Source organism: Salmo salar, chromosome ssa20 (genome assembly GCF_905237065.1).
Source record: "Salmo salar chromosome ssa20, Ssal_v3.1, whole genome shotgun sequence".
Lineage (NCBI taxonomy): Eukaryota > Metazoa > Chordata > Actinopteri > Salmoniformes > Salmonidae > Salmo > Salmo salar.
In genome coordinates, this window is record NC_059461.1 from 24522861 (window position 1) to 24539750 (window position 16890).

The 16890-nt window shown below is 40.9% G+C and overlaps 1 protein-coding gene across 1 annotated transcript; it reads left to right on the plus strand.

The window, feature by feature from the left end:
- The first annotated feature begins 684 nt into the window (after positions 1-684).
- On the plus strand, positions 685-11263 carry lgi3 (leucine-rich repeat LGI family, member 3). The gene is made up of 10 exons (XM_014160166.2): positions 685-1007; positions 1109-1324; positions 2606-2677; positions 3971-4042; positions 5823-5894; positions 6014-6085; positions 6314-6483; positions 6580-6744; positions 6941-7031; positions 7336-11263. Exons 2-10 carry the CDS (start codon positions 1116-1118, stop codon positions 8063-8065), a joined length of 1653 nt encoding a protein of 550 aa, XP_014015641.1. The 5' UTR covers positions 685-1007; positions 1109-1115; the 3' UTR covers positions 8066-11263.
- Positions 11264-16890: the final 5627 nt, after the last annotated feature.

Consider the following 16890-nt stretch of genomic DNA (forward strand, 5'->3'; position numbering starts at 1 on the left):
GTTGTTCATGCTCTGAATCAGCCTCCAGATCTGTCTATGTGTACACCATTGACCTACATGTAAATAAAAAAGAAGAGGTAATATATGTTGTTACTGGCAATTACTGATTCATGGGATATGTAGTACATTACTTATACAAATACAATGTTTAATATAAAAATATAACTTGGTATATTATTGTTTCAAAAAGGGTATTACTATTACTAGTTGAGTACCAGGACATATTGATACATTGGTGTCTGTATACTGTAAAGTTTGAAATGAGGCCAGCAGCTTAGCTCTGATATGCGGTAGCTACTGCAGTGATTCTCAGTACTCTTCCATCCTTGTGGATGTTATCTAAGAGATTGTTCTCTTCTCTTCTCTCCTATCCTAATATCTATTATCCTTTCATATGCCTCCTCTTTCCTTTATTATTTTGTGAGGCTTTCTTCCTTGCCTATCTCCTCTCATTTAAATGTTAAAAGTGGTATTTCTGTTATTGTCTCCATAACTCCACTCCCGATAACAGGATGATAACAGGCTCAGAGAGAGAGAGAGAGAGAGAGAGAGAGAGAGAGAGAGAGAGAGAGAGAGAGAGAGAGAGAGAGAAGAGAGAGAGGGAGAGAGTCTGAGGCAGTGTGAAGACCCCAGAACCCCCTTCCATTCCCTCCCAGCCTGCCAGGCCTGACACTGCCTTGTTCCTCCTCTCCCCTCCCCCTGCCTGGCTGCCTCCCTGGTCATATTTTTAAGTCTTCTGTGTACGATAGTAAATAATTCAGAGTCAGTGGCGCTGCGTACAGGTCCTAGTGCGGGGAATTGCAGCCTCGCTCCCGCAGTCTGCACTCTGACAGCAGCTCTAGGGAGAACACACACATCCAGGGCAGCTGCAGAGCACACACACACATTCAGTGAAGATACCATCTGACTGCTTTCTCTCTCTCTCTCTCTCTCTCTCCCCAACTCTTCACAGTCTTTCGATAGCTCAGCAACATCCCTTCTACTGCTGCGGCTGCTGCTGCTACAAGGTAAACAGAGATTTTGTCTTGTTCTTCTTTGAAGGGAAAATACAACTTCTTGAGGCTCAGCAGTCTTTGTCACCAGTCCCTTTGCCTCTGTCCATCCGTAGAGGAAATATGCTGAATACCGGATCGAGAAGGGTCCCGGGATGGCTGAAGCTGTTGTCTGGCCTATGTTTGCTTCTCTGCCTGGTGGGGGAGACCGGGGCCAAGAGGGTCCCCAAAATCCCCCGCTGTCCTTCCACCTGCTCCTGCACCAAAGACAGTGCCTTCTGTGTAGATACCAAGACTATTCCCAAGAGCTTTCCCCCTGGGATCATCTCCCTGTGAGTACAACACTGATCACTCTGTGTGTGTCTGTTCATGTATACTCTTTCTGATTTTTGGTCTATTCCTTACATTTCATTCCAAAATGATAAAACCAGCTGTTGATAATGTACATGAAGACTGTGATGTCATGCATGGTTTTTACGGATGACATTACATCACTCAAACATGGGATACACTTTTACAATATATTCTGCAGTGTCTACTCTGGTTACCAAAGCTTATACTTCATGTCTACAACATTTTAAATCGGTTTCAGATGATTTTATATTATACTAAGTTTCTCAAGAGAGAAAGACAGTGTTTGTGCTCCTCAAGAACATGTGTCTGATAGATTTTAAAGAGACATTATGAGAAAGAAAATATGATGTTCACAAATGCTAATAAAAGATAACAAATGGGCACTGTGCCTCAGTCTCTCCTCATTCTTGGACAGAAGCCAGGGGGAGCTGGCAGAAATGAGACTACATTGATTGGAGCAGAGCAATGGGATGTGCCATAGCCCTCCTGGGAGAGACACTTACAATAGATTCACATCTCACAGCAAAAGACCTGCATGTCCTCCAAGGAATAGTAACCTTACGAAGGTTAGATAGATAGTGCGCACTCAGTAAATGGAAAGCCAATAATGTAGTAGATAGCATACTCTATCTGCATACATTTTACTTATACAGGAATGTTGGGTTTACTTAGATTTTTGTCTATATTGACTCTGAATGTATTATCTTTCTGTAATTGAGCATTATGTTCTTGTATTTAAAGAGTTTGGGGAATTGAAGAGCACAAGCACTGCAAGGTGGAGGTGGCCTCATTTTAAAGTGATGAAGACATGAACCTGTGAATAAGGAAACTGTGTGCTAGTTTTAAAAGATGTTTCCCTTCTTGAAATTCAAATAGTAAGACAGATTGAGCCACAGGAGGTCTTGGTAAAACATCCCATGCTGCATGTTCAGTTCTGTCAATAGATTGACGTGCCTGGGGACTGAGGAGAACATTCCCATGCAGGCCCCATCCCCTTATATTGATTATGTGTGATGCAGTACCACCGTCCATCAGGGCCTAACGATTCTTATTTTTCCCTTTCAACTTTTAACCAACAGTTATGCTAATAAACATACAGAATTCACGAACCTCTGTGGCTGACTGGCAACATACGTCCACTTTAAGCATGGAGCAACAAGCCCTTTCGCACAACAGGGGTTGGATAAGGATTATGAAATTGACTCACTGTTAATTGATGGCGCCTGAATGATGATAAGTTGATTGTCTGTACTCCTCAGGACGATGGTGAATGCAGCCTTCACTACAATCCCAGAGGGAGCCTTCTCCCACCTGCACCTTCTGCAGTTTCTGTGAGTATTCATGTATATCCCATCATCCTATTCTCTCCCTTCCTGTCTGAGGTAGAGGAATTAGAGCAAACAGTCTCAACTTTACTTCTGTGGTTTGGGTTAAAATGAAAATGTTAAACATGTTCTCTCCAAGACACCATCTTCGATACAACAACAAAAAATCAGCTAGACCAATCTCGCCTGTTGTTTTGGAGACCAAAATCAAGATAATACATGTAGTAAGTTTGAGGGCTAAACATACACATACAGATAACTAGATAAAAATCACAAGTCGTGAAGTAACATTTGTTAGACAATACAAGCACTATAAATCTCTTGAAATAAACTGTTATTGAAAACAGTGGTGACATGGCAGTAGTGAAAGTAAAGTGGCTCTGTATCAGTGTCATCGCCAATGACTGACTCCCTTCAGTTCTCTTCTATTTAAACAATGGCTTATCTGTCTACGCAGATTCAATGGAGTGTGTGTGTTTGTGTGTTTGTGTGTGTGTGTTTTCACATTTTGTGGTTTTGAGCTCATATTAAAAGGCCCAATGCAGCTGTTTTTATCTCAATATCAAATCATTTCTGGGTAACAATAAAGTACCTTACTGTGATTGTTTTCAATTAAAATGGTAAATAAGGAAACAAAAATAGCTTCTTAGTAAAGAGCAATTTTCTCAAGCAAGAATTTCACTAGGACTGTCTGGGAATGGTCTGAGTGGGGAGGGCAAAACTGAAAACTAGCTTTTTGGCAGAGAGGTTTGTAACTCTCTTTCTTATTGGTCTATTAACTAATTCATCACCTGGTGATGTCACCAGGCATGACAAAACTCCATCCCACCAAAACAGGCTGAAATTTCAGGAGGTATTTTCAAATAGCTCTTACTGTAAAATGGCATTATCATCATTTTAAAAATGTCACAGTATTATTCCAACCATATAGCGTTTAAATATATATAAAACACAGGAAAATGATGTTTTTGACTGCACTGGGCCTTAAAGCTGACCTATACTATATTGAATATTGAATAGTTGAATAGTTGTTCCTTGAAATTGAATAGCTCTTCTTATTTCCACTCCACAACCATTCAGGTGATTTATTTGTTACTGGAGGAGATGTTTCGTACACTACTTGTGTCCATGTGTAATCCTGTGTAAATAAATACACATTTACAGTACCGGTATTGATTAGCATGTTCTTTACCTCTCCAGCAGTATTTTTCTGGAGATCAAACATTTGAAATGGAAAGTGAAACAGATTTCCTTCCAGTGTGTTATAAACCTTCTCTCTCTTTCTCTCCCTCTCTACAGTCTGCTGAACTCCAACACCTTCACTGTTGTGGCTGATGATGCCTTTGCAGGTCTGTCACACCTGCAGTACTTGTAAGTGTTATACTTTGTGCCCTTATTCAACCACAGATATACCTGAGAGGATGAGGTAGTGGTGTTACAATGAAAGATCCAGTTCTCAGCCAGACAAGGATCGCTTAAATAACATTGGATATTGATCCTCCTCCTACCATAGAGCCTTACTGCCTTTGTGGGGCCTGATGAAGCTGAGCATACCATTTTGTTAATTGATGGGAAGTTGGGCCCCAGGAAATATGAGGTTGCTGATACCATCACATTTGCTGCATTCCACGGAAACAATGCATTAGGCTCCATAAAATGATTGTGTGGATCTGGCTGCAGCTTAGCCCCAGTGCTTTGCATCGCCCTGCCAGCTCTACCCAAGGTGGCTCCTCACTGTGAATGCTAATGAACTCATATCTTCATATTCAGTGGTGCTCAATATAGGAGACAGAATGCAGGCTGGCTGAGCTCACATTGTGTAGCCCTGGGATGCTTCACAGATCAAGAATGAATACAGAGAATGCACTTCTAGTCAATTGTCACGTGAACTTTGATACAGGGCTCAGGCAATATTTATATTCATTACTGAACCCATGTAGAGGCACCCTACTAAGTATCTGATGACGGGGCTCTTTTGCCAACTGTCAATTCTCAATTTTAAGTATATCCAAAACATACACCTGCTATGTTAACTTAATTCGAAAAATGTGAGTGGGGGATGATGGCTTGCTTGTTTTGAACACTTTTCACCGCAGCCAGTAAGTGGCTGTTCCTAGATCCCCTCCCCCCTCTTCTTCAACACTTGGCTTATCCTCAAGGTCAGTGCTGCTCTTACTGCAGACATTCCAGCCAACAGCCAGGCCCAGGTCCATTCCTATTATTGCTGCTTAAGATTCAGGAAGCAGGACATGGTCCCCTTGGTAACAAGCTTTTTAATTAAATAAATAAATGAGGGACAGACAGAGACACAATTATGATAAAAGGTTCAGTAAGACCAATGTTACACTCTGAATATGGAAAAGAAGGCTGTGTACTATTGACATGGATTGACATGGCAATGTATTCAAATTACCTTTATTGTATTATATTGGCAAATGACCCCGAGTTCTACCAGAAAGCATGTTTTTATCATAAGAATACATATTCATTGAGATGCCACTATTAATATAAAGCTGTCTGTCTGAATCATTCATTCACTGGGTTGATCTTGATTGTCATGATTACTTGCATTTTTTCAGAAGTCTACTTACTACACTGAGTATACAAAACATTAAGAACACCTGCTCTTTCCATGACATAGACTGACCAGGTGAATCCAGGTGAAAGCTATGATCCCTTATTGATGTCATTTGTTAAATCCACTTCAATAAGTGTAGATGAAGGGGAGGAGACAAGTTAAAGAAGGATTTTTAAGCCTTGAGACAATTGAGACATGAATTGTGTGTGGGTGCCATTCAGAGGGCAAAACACAATATTTAAATGCCTTTGAACCGGTTGAAGGTGCCAGGCACACCGGCTTTGTCAAGAACTGCAACGCAGCTGTTTTTTCCACGTTCAACAGTTTCCCGTGTGTGTCAAAAATGGTCCACCACCCAAATGACATCCAACCAACTTGGCAACTGTTGGAAGCATTGGTGTCAACATCGGCCCACATCCCTGTGGAACGCATTCGACACCTTGTAGAGTCCATGCCCAGACAAATCGAGGCTGTTCTGAGGGCAAAAGGGAGGAGTGTTCTAAATGTTTGGTATACTCCGTGTATGTGGGTCACAGTATAATGAGTGAGCCTCTCTCTCTGTATGCCCATCAGATTTATAGAGAACAATGACATCCAAGCCTTGTCAAAGCACACCTTCAGAGGGCTTAAATCCTTGACTCACCTGTGAGTATATCTTCTGCCTATTTCTCTGTAAATATCAATGGAAGAATACTAGTTATGAATTGCATGGACATGTTATGGCATTATTAACTTTCTTTAAAATTAATATCTGTTTTTTGTAGTTCTCTGTCAAATAATAACCTGCAGCTCCTTCCACGAGAACTCTTCAAATATTTTGACATTCTGACAGACTTGTAAGTACATATATTTTTAAAAGGGAACATGGTATCCTTATCATCATTGGTTTCATCTTGTTATTTTATGTTTTTAAAACAAGTAACTAGAACCTTACTATTACCATGTTATTACCCACGTTATGAAGTGTTGTAATTTAAAGTGCTACAGAGAATCCTTAATACAGATAGTTTTCTAAGAACTGTGTCATGGGTGGACAATAATGATATTTTCTATGTGTTACCCAGAGACCTGCGGGGTAACTCTTTCCGCTGTGACTGTAAAATCAAGTGGCTTGTGGACTGGATGGAGAAAACCAACACCTCTGTCCCTGCAATCTATTGTGCCAGCCCATTTGAGTTCCAAGGCCGCAGAATCCATGATCTCACCCCACGAGACTTCAACTGTATCAGCGCAGGTTTGTCCCCAATTATTAAAATAATTATTCATTTCGCAGGACATCAGGGCACTTAATTTGCAGGTTGATAATCTTCATCTCTCTCTTCCCCTGTAGACTTTGCAGTTTACGAGACCTTTCCCTTCCAGTCTGTGTCAGTGGAGTCCTATGAATTCAACGACGATCAGTTTGTGGCCTTCGCCCAGCCTGATACTGGGTTCTGTACACTGTTTGTATGGGATCATGTGGAAATGGTCTTCCGGAAGTACCATAATATAACAGGTACGTTTCTTCCGAGACTCGTGCCTTCTAAAAATAAGCATTCATGCCAGAAGACAATCAATGCATTCAACTGTTATCACTTAATTATAGACCAAGGGAATTTACATTGTATCTTGGAGCAAACTACTTCTTTAAGTACACAGAGGATACTGAAGTCAGCTAAACCTGCTACTTTCTGCTTCTGTGTTTCTCCTAGCTCGCTCCGCTGTCTACTGCAAGCCTGTGGTAATAAACAACACTCTTTACATGGTTGTGGCTCAACTTTTTGGAGGATCCCACATCTACAAGTGAGACTTATTCCAATTCCTATAAGCAATACAGTGTCATTGACTTGTTCATTTTCTTAGCCACAAATTGTGTTAAAGGGATACTTCGAGATTTTGGCAATGAGGCCCTTTATCTACTTTCTCAGAGTCAGATGAACTCGTGGATACCATTTTTATGTTTCTATGTCCAGTATGGAAGTTAGAGGTAGTTTCACGAGCCAATGCTAACTAGTGTTAGCTCAATGACTGGGAGTCTGTGGATATCAACTTAAGGTTAGATTTCATGATTTAGGGATGGCTGACCTGATTGACACCCTCTTTTCAGGTGGGAAGAGGACCCACAGCGATTTGTGAAGATCCAGGACATTGACACCACACGTGTGAGGAAACCCAACTTTGTTGAGACCTTCCAGCTGGATGATGAGTGGTACTTTGTAGTGGCAGACAGTTCCAAGGCAGGGTCTACGAGCATATACCGCTGGAACAGCAACGGTTTCTACTCCCACCAATCCCTTCATCCCTGGCATCGTGACACCCATGTGGAGTTCTTAGATGTGGAGGGGAAGCAGCGTCTCATTCTCTCCAGTGCCTCCCAGCCCCCAGTGGTTTACCAGTGGAACCGCAGCCTGCGCCAGTTTGCCTTTCATTCCCAAATCACTGAGACGGCTGACGTGCAGATGGTCAAGCATTTCTGGGTGCGCAAAGTTCTCTACCTCTGCCTTACACGCTTCATTGGTGACTCCAAGATTCTCCGCTGGGAGGGGCAGCGCTATGTTGAGATTCAGACCCTGCCCTCACGTGGCTCCATGGCTGTGTATCCATTCACAGTGGGCCCCCGCCAGTATCTCCTCTTAGGGAGTGATTTCTCCTTCTCTCGAGTTTATTTGTGGGACGACCTTACCCAGCGCTTCCAGCCCTTCCAGGAGCTAAACATGAGAGCACCCCGGGCCTTCAGCTTGGTGTCAGTGGACAACAAAGACATCCTGCTGGCAGCCAGCTTCAAAGGCAACACCCTGGCCTACCAGCACCTAATAGTGGATCTCAGTGCCAAATAGACCAATCCAGTCAGAATCTCTGAGACCATTCATGAGTCTTCTGTTCTTATGGGGCCCGATTCCAACTTAGGAATTTACGCCTTTCCTACACACGTCTTTCCGACGCATTTCTTAGTATTTTGTATTCAGACTTACCTTATTTAGTCGCATAATGCGCTCTGCAGGTGTGGCTACCTTGCACACTGAATAAATTTCATTCAACCTCTGAAAACCCTCCCACTTGCTAGCCAACAGATTTCCTCATGAAATCTTCATTCAATATTGTTTTCAGTACATTTATCTTAAGCCATCCCTTTAAATACGGTGTACCTTTTAGTTTGAATTTTGTCGACAGACTCGAGAGAACGGGTTCAAAATATTAGGGATCAATGAAAGAAAACACCAATTGGTAGATGGTAGATATAAAAATACTCTGATCTTGCAGATTATTTGGGTTTAGGAAAGTATTTATGAATCATAAAAAACAGGTTTAGAGAAACTTTACGCACGAAAGAAAGAAAACGGTGATTTAATTCATTCTGAAAATGGCCACATTCAGTTCTTCAACCCATGGTATTGTTGGAAGATTAGTGTACATAGAATTATAACAGGGAGAATAGTGTACAACAGTGTTCTATCCTCTCGTCTATTGCCTGCACTAACCATGGAACTGTGTGATGACACAGCCAAGTATTGTGCCATGCATGCTGTTCAAACTATTACAGCTTGGTCTGCGCTCCGCTCCATAATGATTGAATTATGTATTTTTATATTATCAACTGTTACTAATGATCCTCAGCAACAACCACACAGTCGTGACGGCGTTTACAGAGGAAGCAAATGAAGCTAAACAAAACAATGTAAGTAAATGGAATGATAATGAAGGCTATACCAACTAAAGGGAACTAAAAGTAAATTGTTAGTTGAATATGTGTTGTTATTAGGCCTACAGTACTGACGGTCGATACTGATAGTGGCTAATATTTAACATGATAGAAATAGGAAACAGAGAAAGTCACGGTAGTCAAGACATTCGAGAGTGCCCATCCCTGCAAGTTAAAAAAGACTGTACAATTTAAATTCTACATAATGGCACAGTATTTCATAAACTTTACTGTGGGAAAGTTGATATGTTCATATGCTTCAGTTTGCTACCATATGACTGGTTTCATGTCTCCAGCGATTATAAGGTAAAATAGACCTAACACAAGTGTCATTTATATTTACAATTCCCTTATCAAAAACGGATTACTCATTTACCTAGCTGTTATCAAAAGCTCTTATCAAGTTGTAAATTACAGTGCATGGAGAATGCTGTTATTTCTATCAGAAAAAATTAAGTAGATGCTTTTTCCTCTTGGAACCGGAAGGTTCACTCGACCTTATTCATGGTTTCCTCGTGCGTAAAGGTAGTGGAATTATGAAGGAATTAAGTCAAGATCAGAATATGGCATATCTGTAGACATATCTCTGCCACACCTTAATTTCTTAGATCTCCACCACAACGAATTGCAGGTGAATAGCATGCTATTCTCATGCTTAAGTTTAAGGTCAGAATACGCATAGAGGGAAAAGTGCATAAAAAGGGAATTATGTTCAATTTAAGCAAGGTTAACTCGGGTCGGAATCGGGCCCATGGAGAAAAGCAAATCATCTAAGCCATGTGACTAAATGCCTGTTAGGTTAGCTAACCACTTTTGAAGAGTGAGTACTAACAAACAGGAAATGCATGATATCTTCTGATGTCTCTGATTGAATCAATTAATGTGTAATGACAAAACATATCACCATGATTAATACATGTCAAATCACTTTGCAACATCACTACTTACTCTATTTGCCATGAATTTATGCTACATGGAAAATATAATGGAAGGTACAGATATAGTACATATAAAAACATATAAGTAACATCAGATTATGTGAAAAGCATGTGCATCTACTGAACGGTTTTCTATTGACTGTTATAAAATCATTTTATTCATGCAATAGGGAGAAAACGAGTAGGCGGCCAGTACGTTGCAATAAACTTTAGTGAACTATTAACAGAATATATTCTGTTAATAGTTCACTAAAGATTATTGCAATTTACTGGCTGCCTACTCATCTTCTTTCTTGAATTACCTGCCATTAGGGGCCTGCCCTAATCTCATTCATGCAATAGGAAAATAACTGTTCACATCAAATAGAGTTTGATATGGAAATTCTATGAAATGCTAGTTAATATATTTTGTTCAAAGCAATATAAACTGTAATCTGCATGCCATAATGGTCTCTTTACAGTAAATTATATTTTATAAAATAATGATTATTCTGTATAAGTTTTATAATGTTTCACAGGTAATAAGAGCTATCAATGTTTTTGTCATAAATAACATGTATCTCTCTATGTTGTTGATCATGATTGATACCAATATATTTTCATTAAACTAGAATGTAGCTAGGCTACACAGATTTCCCTAAATTAATGTTAACTGAATAGTACTGGAAGGTTATGTCAAGCTCCTGTCATATATGTGAAAATATGCATGAATATGTACACTTTGTATGTTGTGGCAAAACTACACAGGCAGTCAATTCCCGAAACATTTGTATTCCCAATTTGAATGCCTAACAATTGAGAATCAGTTCAAATCCAGGCTTGACTCCTCATGTCTGTATTTGCTAAATGTTCAACATTTTGGCTAGAGAATGTGTCAACATCCAAATTCTGGCCAAATCCCTGTGCACTTTGATTCTACATAACTTATAGCTTGTCTTCAGACATTTTATGTTATTCTCCTCTGTGCATTTTATGTATCTTTACACTGTATGTAATGTAATGTATCCATGCATCTACTGAAATAGTGCACCCACATTAACCAAAAAACTTGCAATAAATACTCAATTTAAACATCCTCATTTACACAGTTGACATTTACACATTTTTCTGTGATTGGCCTTTACTGCATTTGTATGGAGAAAAGTTACTCTCTTTATGTCAAATATAAAATAACTAGGTTCAACATTATTCTTTATATGGTCTACCATGTCTACACATTGTATGTGGGTTATTATTAGTATAGTGATTGTATGGTGCACTAAAGTGTAGCTACTTCACCGTTACCACCATGGAAGTGAATATAGTGTGAGAGCAAAATATTTTCCCTGAAAATTGTTGCCACTTGTATGTATCTGAAGTAATAAATGTCCTATTAAAAATGCTGCATCTAAGCTTTACTATTCCGCACTTTATTTCTCTGGACTTTAGTTTTCCTTGATCAGCCAATGAAGTTGGAAGTCCCACCCAGTTGACTACATTAAAATGGGGTTAGCTCTCAATGGCGCTACTCATGCTAATACGGGCTTTTGGCCACTAGAGGCCTCTGTAATTTTCTATGGGTGCTTCCTACTGCAGCTATCTAGCCAATATGGGTGACAGTCACAGTAAGCACATGCATACAACTAATGAAGCAACAGTACAACCCTCATTAGTACTTTTTATAAAAAATAAATAATAATCAATTTTCAACCAGATCTTTTTTTCTAAGACGACCAGTGAAATTGTTATTGCTATTTGGTATCCTTGGGACGTCCCTACCCTAAACCCTAAATCTTAACCCATACCCTAACCTTAACCTTTTAAAATGTTTAACTTCAATGGGGTAACGTCAGACTTTGGACATCCCAAGGATTCCGGATAGCAAGGACCACATTGATATAAGACTCAGTTTTGTGAGCGATGGTCACGTTACCACCTTTCAAAGTTTGTTGCATTATGGGGTAAAAAAGTGTTCGACTTGCATGAACTTTACAACAATCATGTGATCAAAAGTCATTAAGTTTTGACTGCAAGTTTCAGCAGTTGCTCTTTACGAACGTCATCCTGAAGCCATCATCTGCATTGTGGTAGGCTCTATCGCCAACCAATCATTAGGGTGTTTTTGTTTGACACACACGAATGTGTCCAAAGGCATGACTAAAACAGGAACCAACTTTGCCATGATTCACGTATACAGTGGATGTATTGAGAGTACACAAGTATGATTTCAGTTTGTGAGCCAGTGATATGGGAGTTGGAGCCATGTTAATTTCGACATTATAAAGAAAACTTTTATAAACACTGGCAACACTGCCATGTTGATCTTATTGAGCCTTGCTGTTGGAAAACCACATTAGTGTCCGACATTCGGCTGTCACAGATGCACATCCCCCTACTTCAACTCCTTGACTTTCATCTACAGTTGGTTGCTTTCGCCTTACCACTCAAACACGCCCCTTGTCCACCCACACCAGACATGTATGTATACATTTATTTTGCAATAGCATGTATATGTAAATGTATTTTGCAACGCTCGTGCACGCGACTCGAGCGGTATGGTCAGCGCTTGCGTTGTGTGAGTGAGCGATGCAAAATAAATTGACACATACATGTTATTCGATCATTGCTCACGCGCGTCAACAAGTGTCTGTGTAGCCAAGTGATAAAATAGAACTTGGTAATATTTTTGACGCTTAACGTGCTGAAAGTCTCGCCTCTCCCATCTCCTCATTTGTTTTTAGGAGCATAGACCCATGTGGGTGATTAAAAGATGAACTGAAGTCCACACTCCAGTCGGTAGTGTTAATGCACCTTAAAGTTGGTTGCCAACCGCCATATGAAGTCCAAAGAAGAAGAAGAAGCCTGAACGAGGAGAGATTACTAGAAAACAAACTGTTACCTTTTGATTTTTCCTTTATTTAACTAGGCAAGTCAGTTAAAAACTCATTTTTATTTACAATGACGGCCTTCCGCGGCCAACCCCTAACCCGGAAAATGCTGGGCCAATTGTGCACCACCCTATGGGACTCCCAATCACGGCCGGTTGTGATACAGTCTGTAGTGACAGCTCTAGCACTGAGATGCAGTGCCTTAGACCGCTGCACCACTCAGGAGCCCTGGATTAATTGTCGGACTATAACAACCCAATGTTTATATCCCAGGACAAATTAGCTAGCAACAGCAAGCTAACTAGCTAAATTGCCATAAATGTTTAATGCTTTTCGACCTATCCCCAAATGAATATAGTTGGTTCAGAGTTCGTTTTGATATTTCAACCTGCGTATCCTGTTCGCGTCTGGTGTGGGAGGACAAAATCAACATGCGCGCGAGAGGTCTGGTCAGCATGTAATGAAGCCGACTATAGATGAAAATCGGTGGGTGACGTCGGAGAGGTGCATCTGCAACAGCAAAAAGTTGGACACTAGTTGTTTTCCAACAGCAAGGCTTAATTAATAGGATCAACATGGCAGTGATGCAATTGTTTATAAAAAAAATTCTTTATAATGTCGAAATGAACATGGCTCCAACTCCCATATCACTGACTCATAAACTGAAATCATACGTGTGTACATTTTACAATTGTACAATGTCATACTCTTTTTTTCTTGGTAAATAAATACACGCCACAGCTCGCTTCACCTCTTCCTCTCTGCTGAAACTCTCTCACTGGAGCCTGCAGAGGCCAATGAGTGAGCAAAACAGCGCCCCTCTGTCTTACTAAATGGAGCCCATGTATCTGATGTTGTATGGTCAGAAATAGTATGACATGCCATACTCTATTGGTCCAGACAGAATCAGATACATGGTCTACACATACGGAAACTGTTTCGCTCGCTCGGATGCTTTATCTTAGATAGATGCGTCTTTCTGTCAGCCGTGTCTCGGTCAAATAAATGATCAACATTTCAATATTTGATTTGGACGGGCAAGGAGGTATAGTAGGGCGGGCCAGGCCCCATAAGCCCCACCCATAATGCCGGCCTTGCTCTGTAGCTTTAGAATGAAGGCAAAGTTGGTTACTGTTTCAGTCCCGCCTCAGAATGGAACTTCAGTGTGATTCTTGAATGGGAAGCAATGTTCAAGTGAAATTTCGGAACTAGGAGCTTTTGATAACTCCGATAGGACGTGATCGCGGCATATGCGCAAGGAAAACTAGCCTGGGGACGAGGTTAGCATGGGTCAAACAAAAACACCCTAATGATAGGTTGACAAATAGTGCCTTCCACAATGCCGCCTTTACAAAAAAAAGATTGCAGTCAGAGTGCAGTATAACTGCAGTATGCTGCAAATACTGCGTCCAAAATATATATATATATTTTTTACTGCAGTAATTTTGCAATGTAACTGCACTTAGAGTGCAGTATAACTGTAGTACACTGCAGTTATTCTGCAATTACTGCATCCAAAATACAACAGTCAACTGCAGTTACTGCACTTTTACTGCAGTTTCAAAACTGCAATCTTTTTTTGTAAGGCAGGTGATGGCTGTATGGTGCAGTTGGTGAGAAGCAACTGCAGTGACTTGAAGGAGACTAAATCAAAAACTGCATGACCTTTGATCAGATGAGTCTGAAGTCGGACAATTTTTATAACCATAATGGTTATGCAACCTACCTTTTTGGTTACCGACTTGACAAAAGTGATCCGCTCGAACACGCCCTCTGATTCCGACCATCGTGAACATGCACAGAAACAGCACAAATCTGACGTTGAGGAAGTGAGCTGGCAGCTGCTAGCGAGGGTTGGTTGCATTCCGCAAGGTGATTGTAAGTGGGAAGATGGCGGAAGTGGATGCTGAGTTCAAATCAAGCAGCACGTCAAGCTATTTTGGTGAAGACGAATACTCTGAATAGACTACAGTAGTATCAAAAACTGGAACAAAAAGGGAATGGTCTAAAATTGGAGTGGAGGATACGTGTGTGAATGATAATGAATCACTTCTTGTTGGGATGCGTTTGTTGAGTAAGGATGCATATATGTGGAAAACCCATTTGACGTGTCAGAAATGGGGAAGTATGCGCTTGGAAAGGTGGAGTCTGTCAGAGTGACCAGGAGAAGTCTTATTTTGATAAATTGTATTTCTGAAGAGCAGAGGGAGATTGCAGTGGGCCTCAAAAGAATCCGGACAACATAAGTTTTGTGTTTTAAACTTTGGGGTAGAGCACCTGTCAAAGAAGTCATCTCAGGGGTGACGACGAATGTTCAGGTTGAACACCTGAAGAGAATTGCTGGTGTGGTTAGTGCCCGGCGTCTGACCTGCTGGGTGAATGGGGAAAAAGAAGAAAGTCGGTCCTATTGTTTTTTTTGATAAAGAGCAAATACATACACATGTGAAGCTTGGTTCTGTAAGATACGCCATAAAAGCTTTCATCCCCAAACCACTGCAGTGTAAGGATTGCAAAGGATTTGACCATGTTTCAATTGTGTGCAGACGAACAGCGTATACTAAGGAATGGTGTATAGAAGGATGACGAGGTATTGCAATTGTGGTGGGGATCAGGATCCTGAGTTCCTGGAGTGCCCTGTAAGGGTGAAGGAGATTGAGGTGGCAAGAGTTAGAATGGTCAATAGAATCTCCTATGCAGAGGCGATTTAAAAGCATTGAGAAAACACGTGTTGCTAGTGAAGATACTGTATAGTAGTGGATACACCACAGCCTGTAGTAAATGTTTTCTGCCAGACAAAAAATACCGTGTATGTTAAAAAGGTGGATTTTGTTGCATTCATTGCCACCGTTATAAACTGTACAGCGCAAATCTCAAAGAAGTCTAAGAAACTGGACATTATTGTGGCTGCGGCAGAAAAGGTTTTGGGACTTAAGGATTTTACATCTGAAGACTTGCAAGGGGTACTGGCGCCAAAAGACCCACCCTCCACGGTTTCCCTTGAGCCTGTGTAGGGATCAGATCTGTTTTATTTTTTTTACAGAAAAGTTGTTTGATTTAGTTTTATCTTATTTCTTTTTAAAAATATTTTTTGTTGTATTTGGTAGATTGTTCAGTTTTTGGGGGGAATCCTGTTTCCATCCCACATAAGATGCAGATTAAATTGTGTGATTGCCAATATACCGAAGAAGAAGAATAACAAGAAGAAGCTGCTAGCAAGCGAACTTCAAGGACAAAGATGCGAAATGTTTTGCTCTCAAGAAAATGGCGCCATTGAAAGGAGTGATTACTGGGGTAGTGGTAAATGGAAAAGTTGACCAACTGAAGGGGAAGATTCCCGGTGTTTGTGATGCTCCTCGTTTGGTGCGACGCAGACAGGGTGGCGTGACTGGTGGAACAAGAATTGTCAAATCAAATCAAAGTTTATTTGTCACGTGCGCCGAATACAACAGGTGTAGACCTTACAGTGAAATGCTTACTTACAAGCTCTTACCAATAGTGCAAAAAAGGTGTTAGGGGAACAATAGGTAAATAAAGAAATAAAACAACAGTAAAAAGACAGGCTATATACAGTAGCGAGGCTATAAAAGTAGCGAGGCTACATACAGTCACCGGTTAGTCAGGCTGATTGAGGTAGTATGTACATGTACATATGGTTAAAGTGACTACGCATATATGATGAACAGAGAGTAGCAGTAGCGTAAAAGACGAGTTGGCAGGTGGTAGGTGGCGGGACACAATGCAGATAGCCCTGTTAGCCAATGTGCGGGAGCACTGGTTGGTCGGCCCAATTGAGGTAGTATGTACATGAATGTATAGTTAAAGTGACTATGCATATATGATAAACAGAGAGTAGCAGCAGCGAAAAAGAGGGTTTGGGGGGGGGTTGGGGGGGCACGCAATGCAAATAGTCCGGGTAGCCATTTGATTACCTGTTCAGGAGTCTTATGGCTTGGGGGTAAAAACTGTTGAGAAGCCTTTTTGTCCTAGACTTGGCACTCCGGTACCGCTTGCCATGCGGTAGTAGAGAGAACAGTCTATGACTGGGGTGGCTGGGGTCTTTGACAATTTTTAGGGGCTTCCTCTGACACCGCCTGGTGTAGAGGTCCTGGATGGCGGGCAGCTTAGCCCCAGTGATGTACTGGGCCATAGGCACTACC

Coding starts and splice junctions, on each gene's coding strand:
- lgi3 (XM_014160166.2), top strand. CDS start 1,116: ATGCTGAATACCGGATCGAGAAGGGTCCCGGGATGGCTGAAGCTGTTG. Junction 4,043..5,822: donor CTGTCACACCTGCAGTACTT/GTAAGTGTTATA, acceptor TATGCCCATCAG/ATTTATAGAGAACAATGACA. Junction 6,086..6,313: donor TTTGACATTCTGACAGACTT/GTAAGTACATAT, acceptor TGTGTTACCCAG/AGACCTGCGGGGTAACTCTT.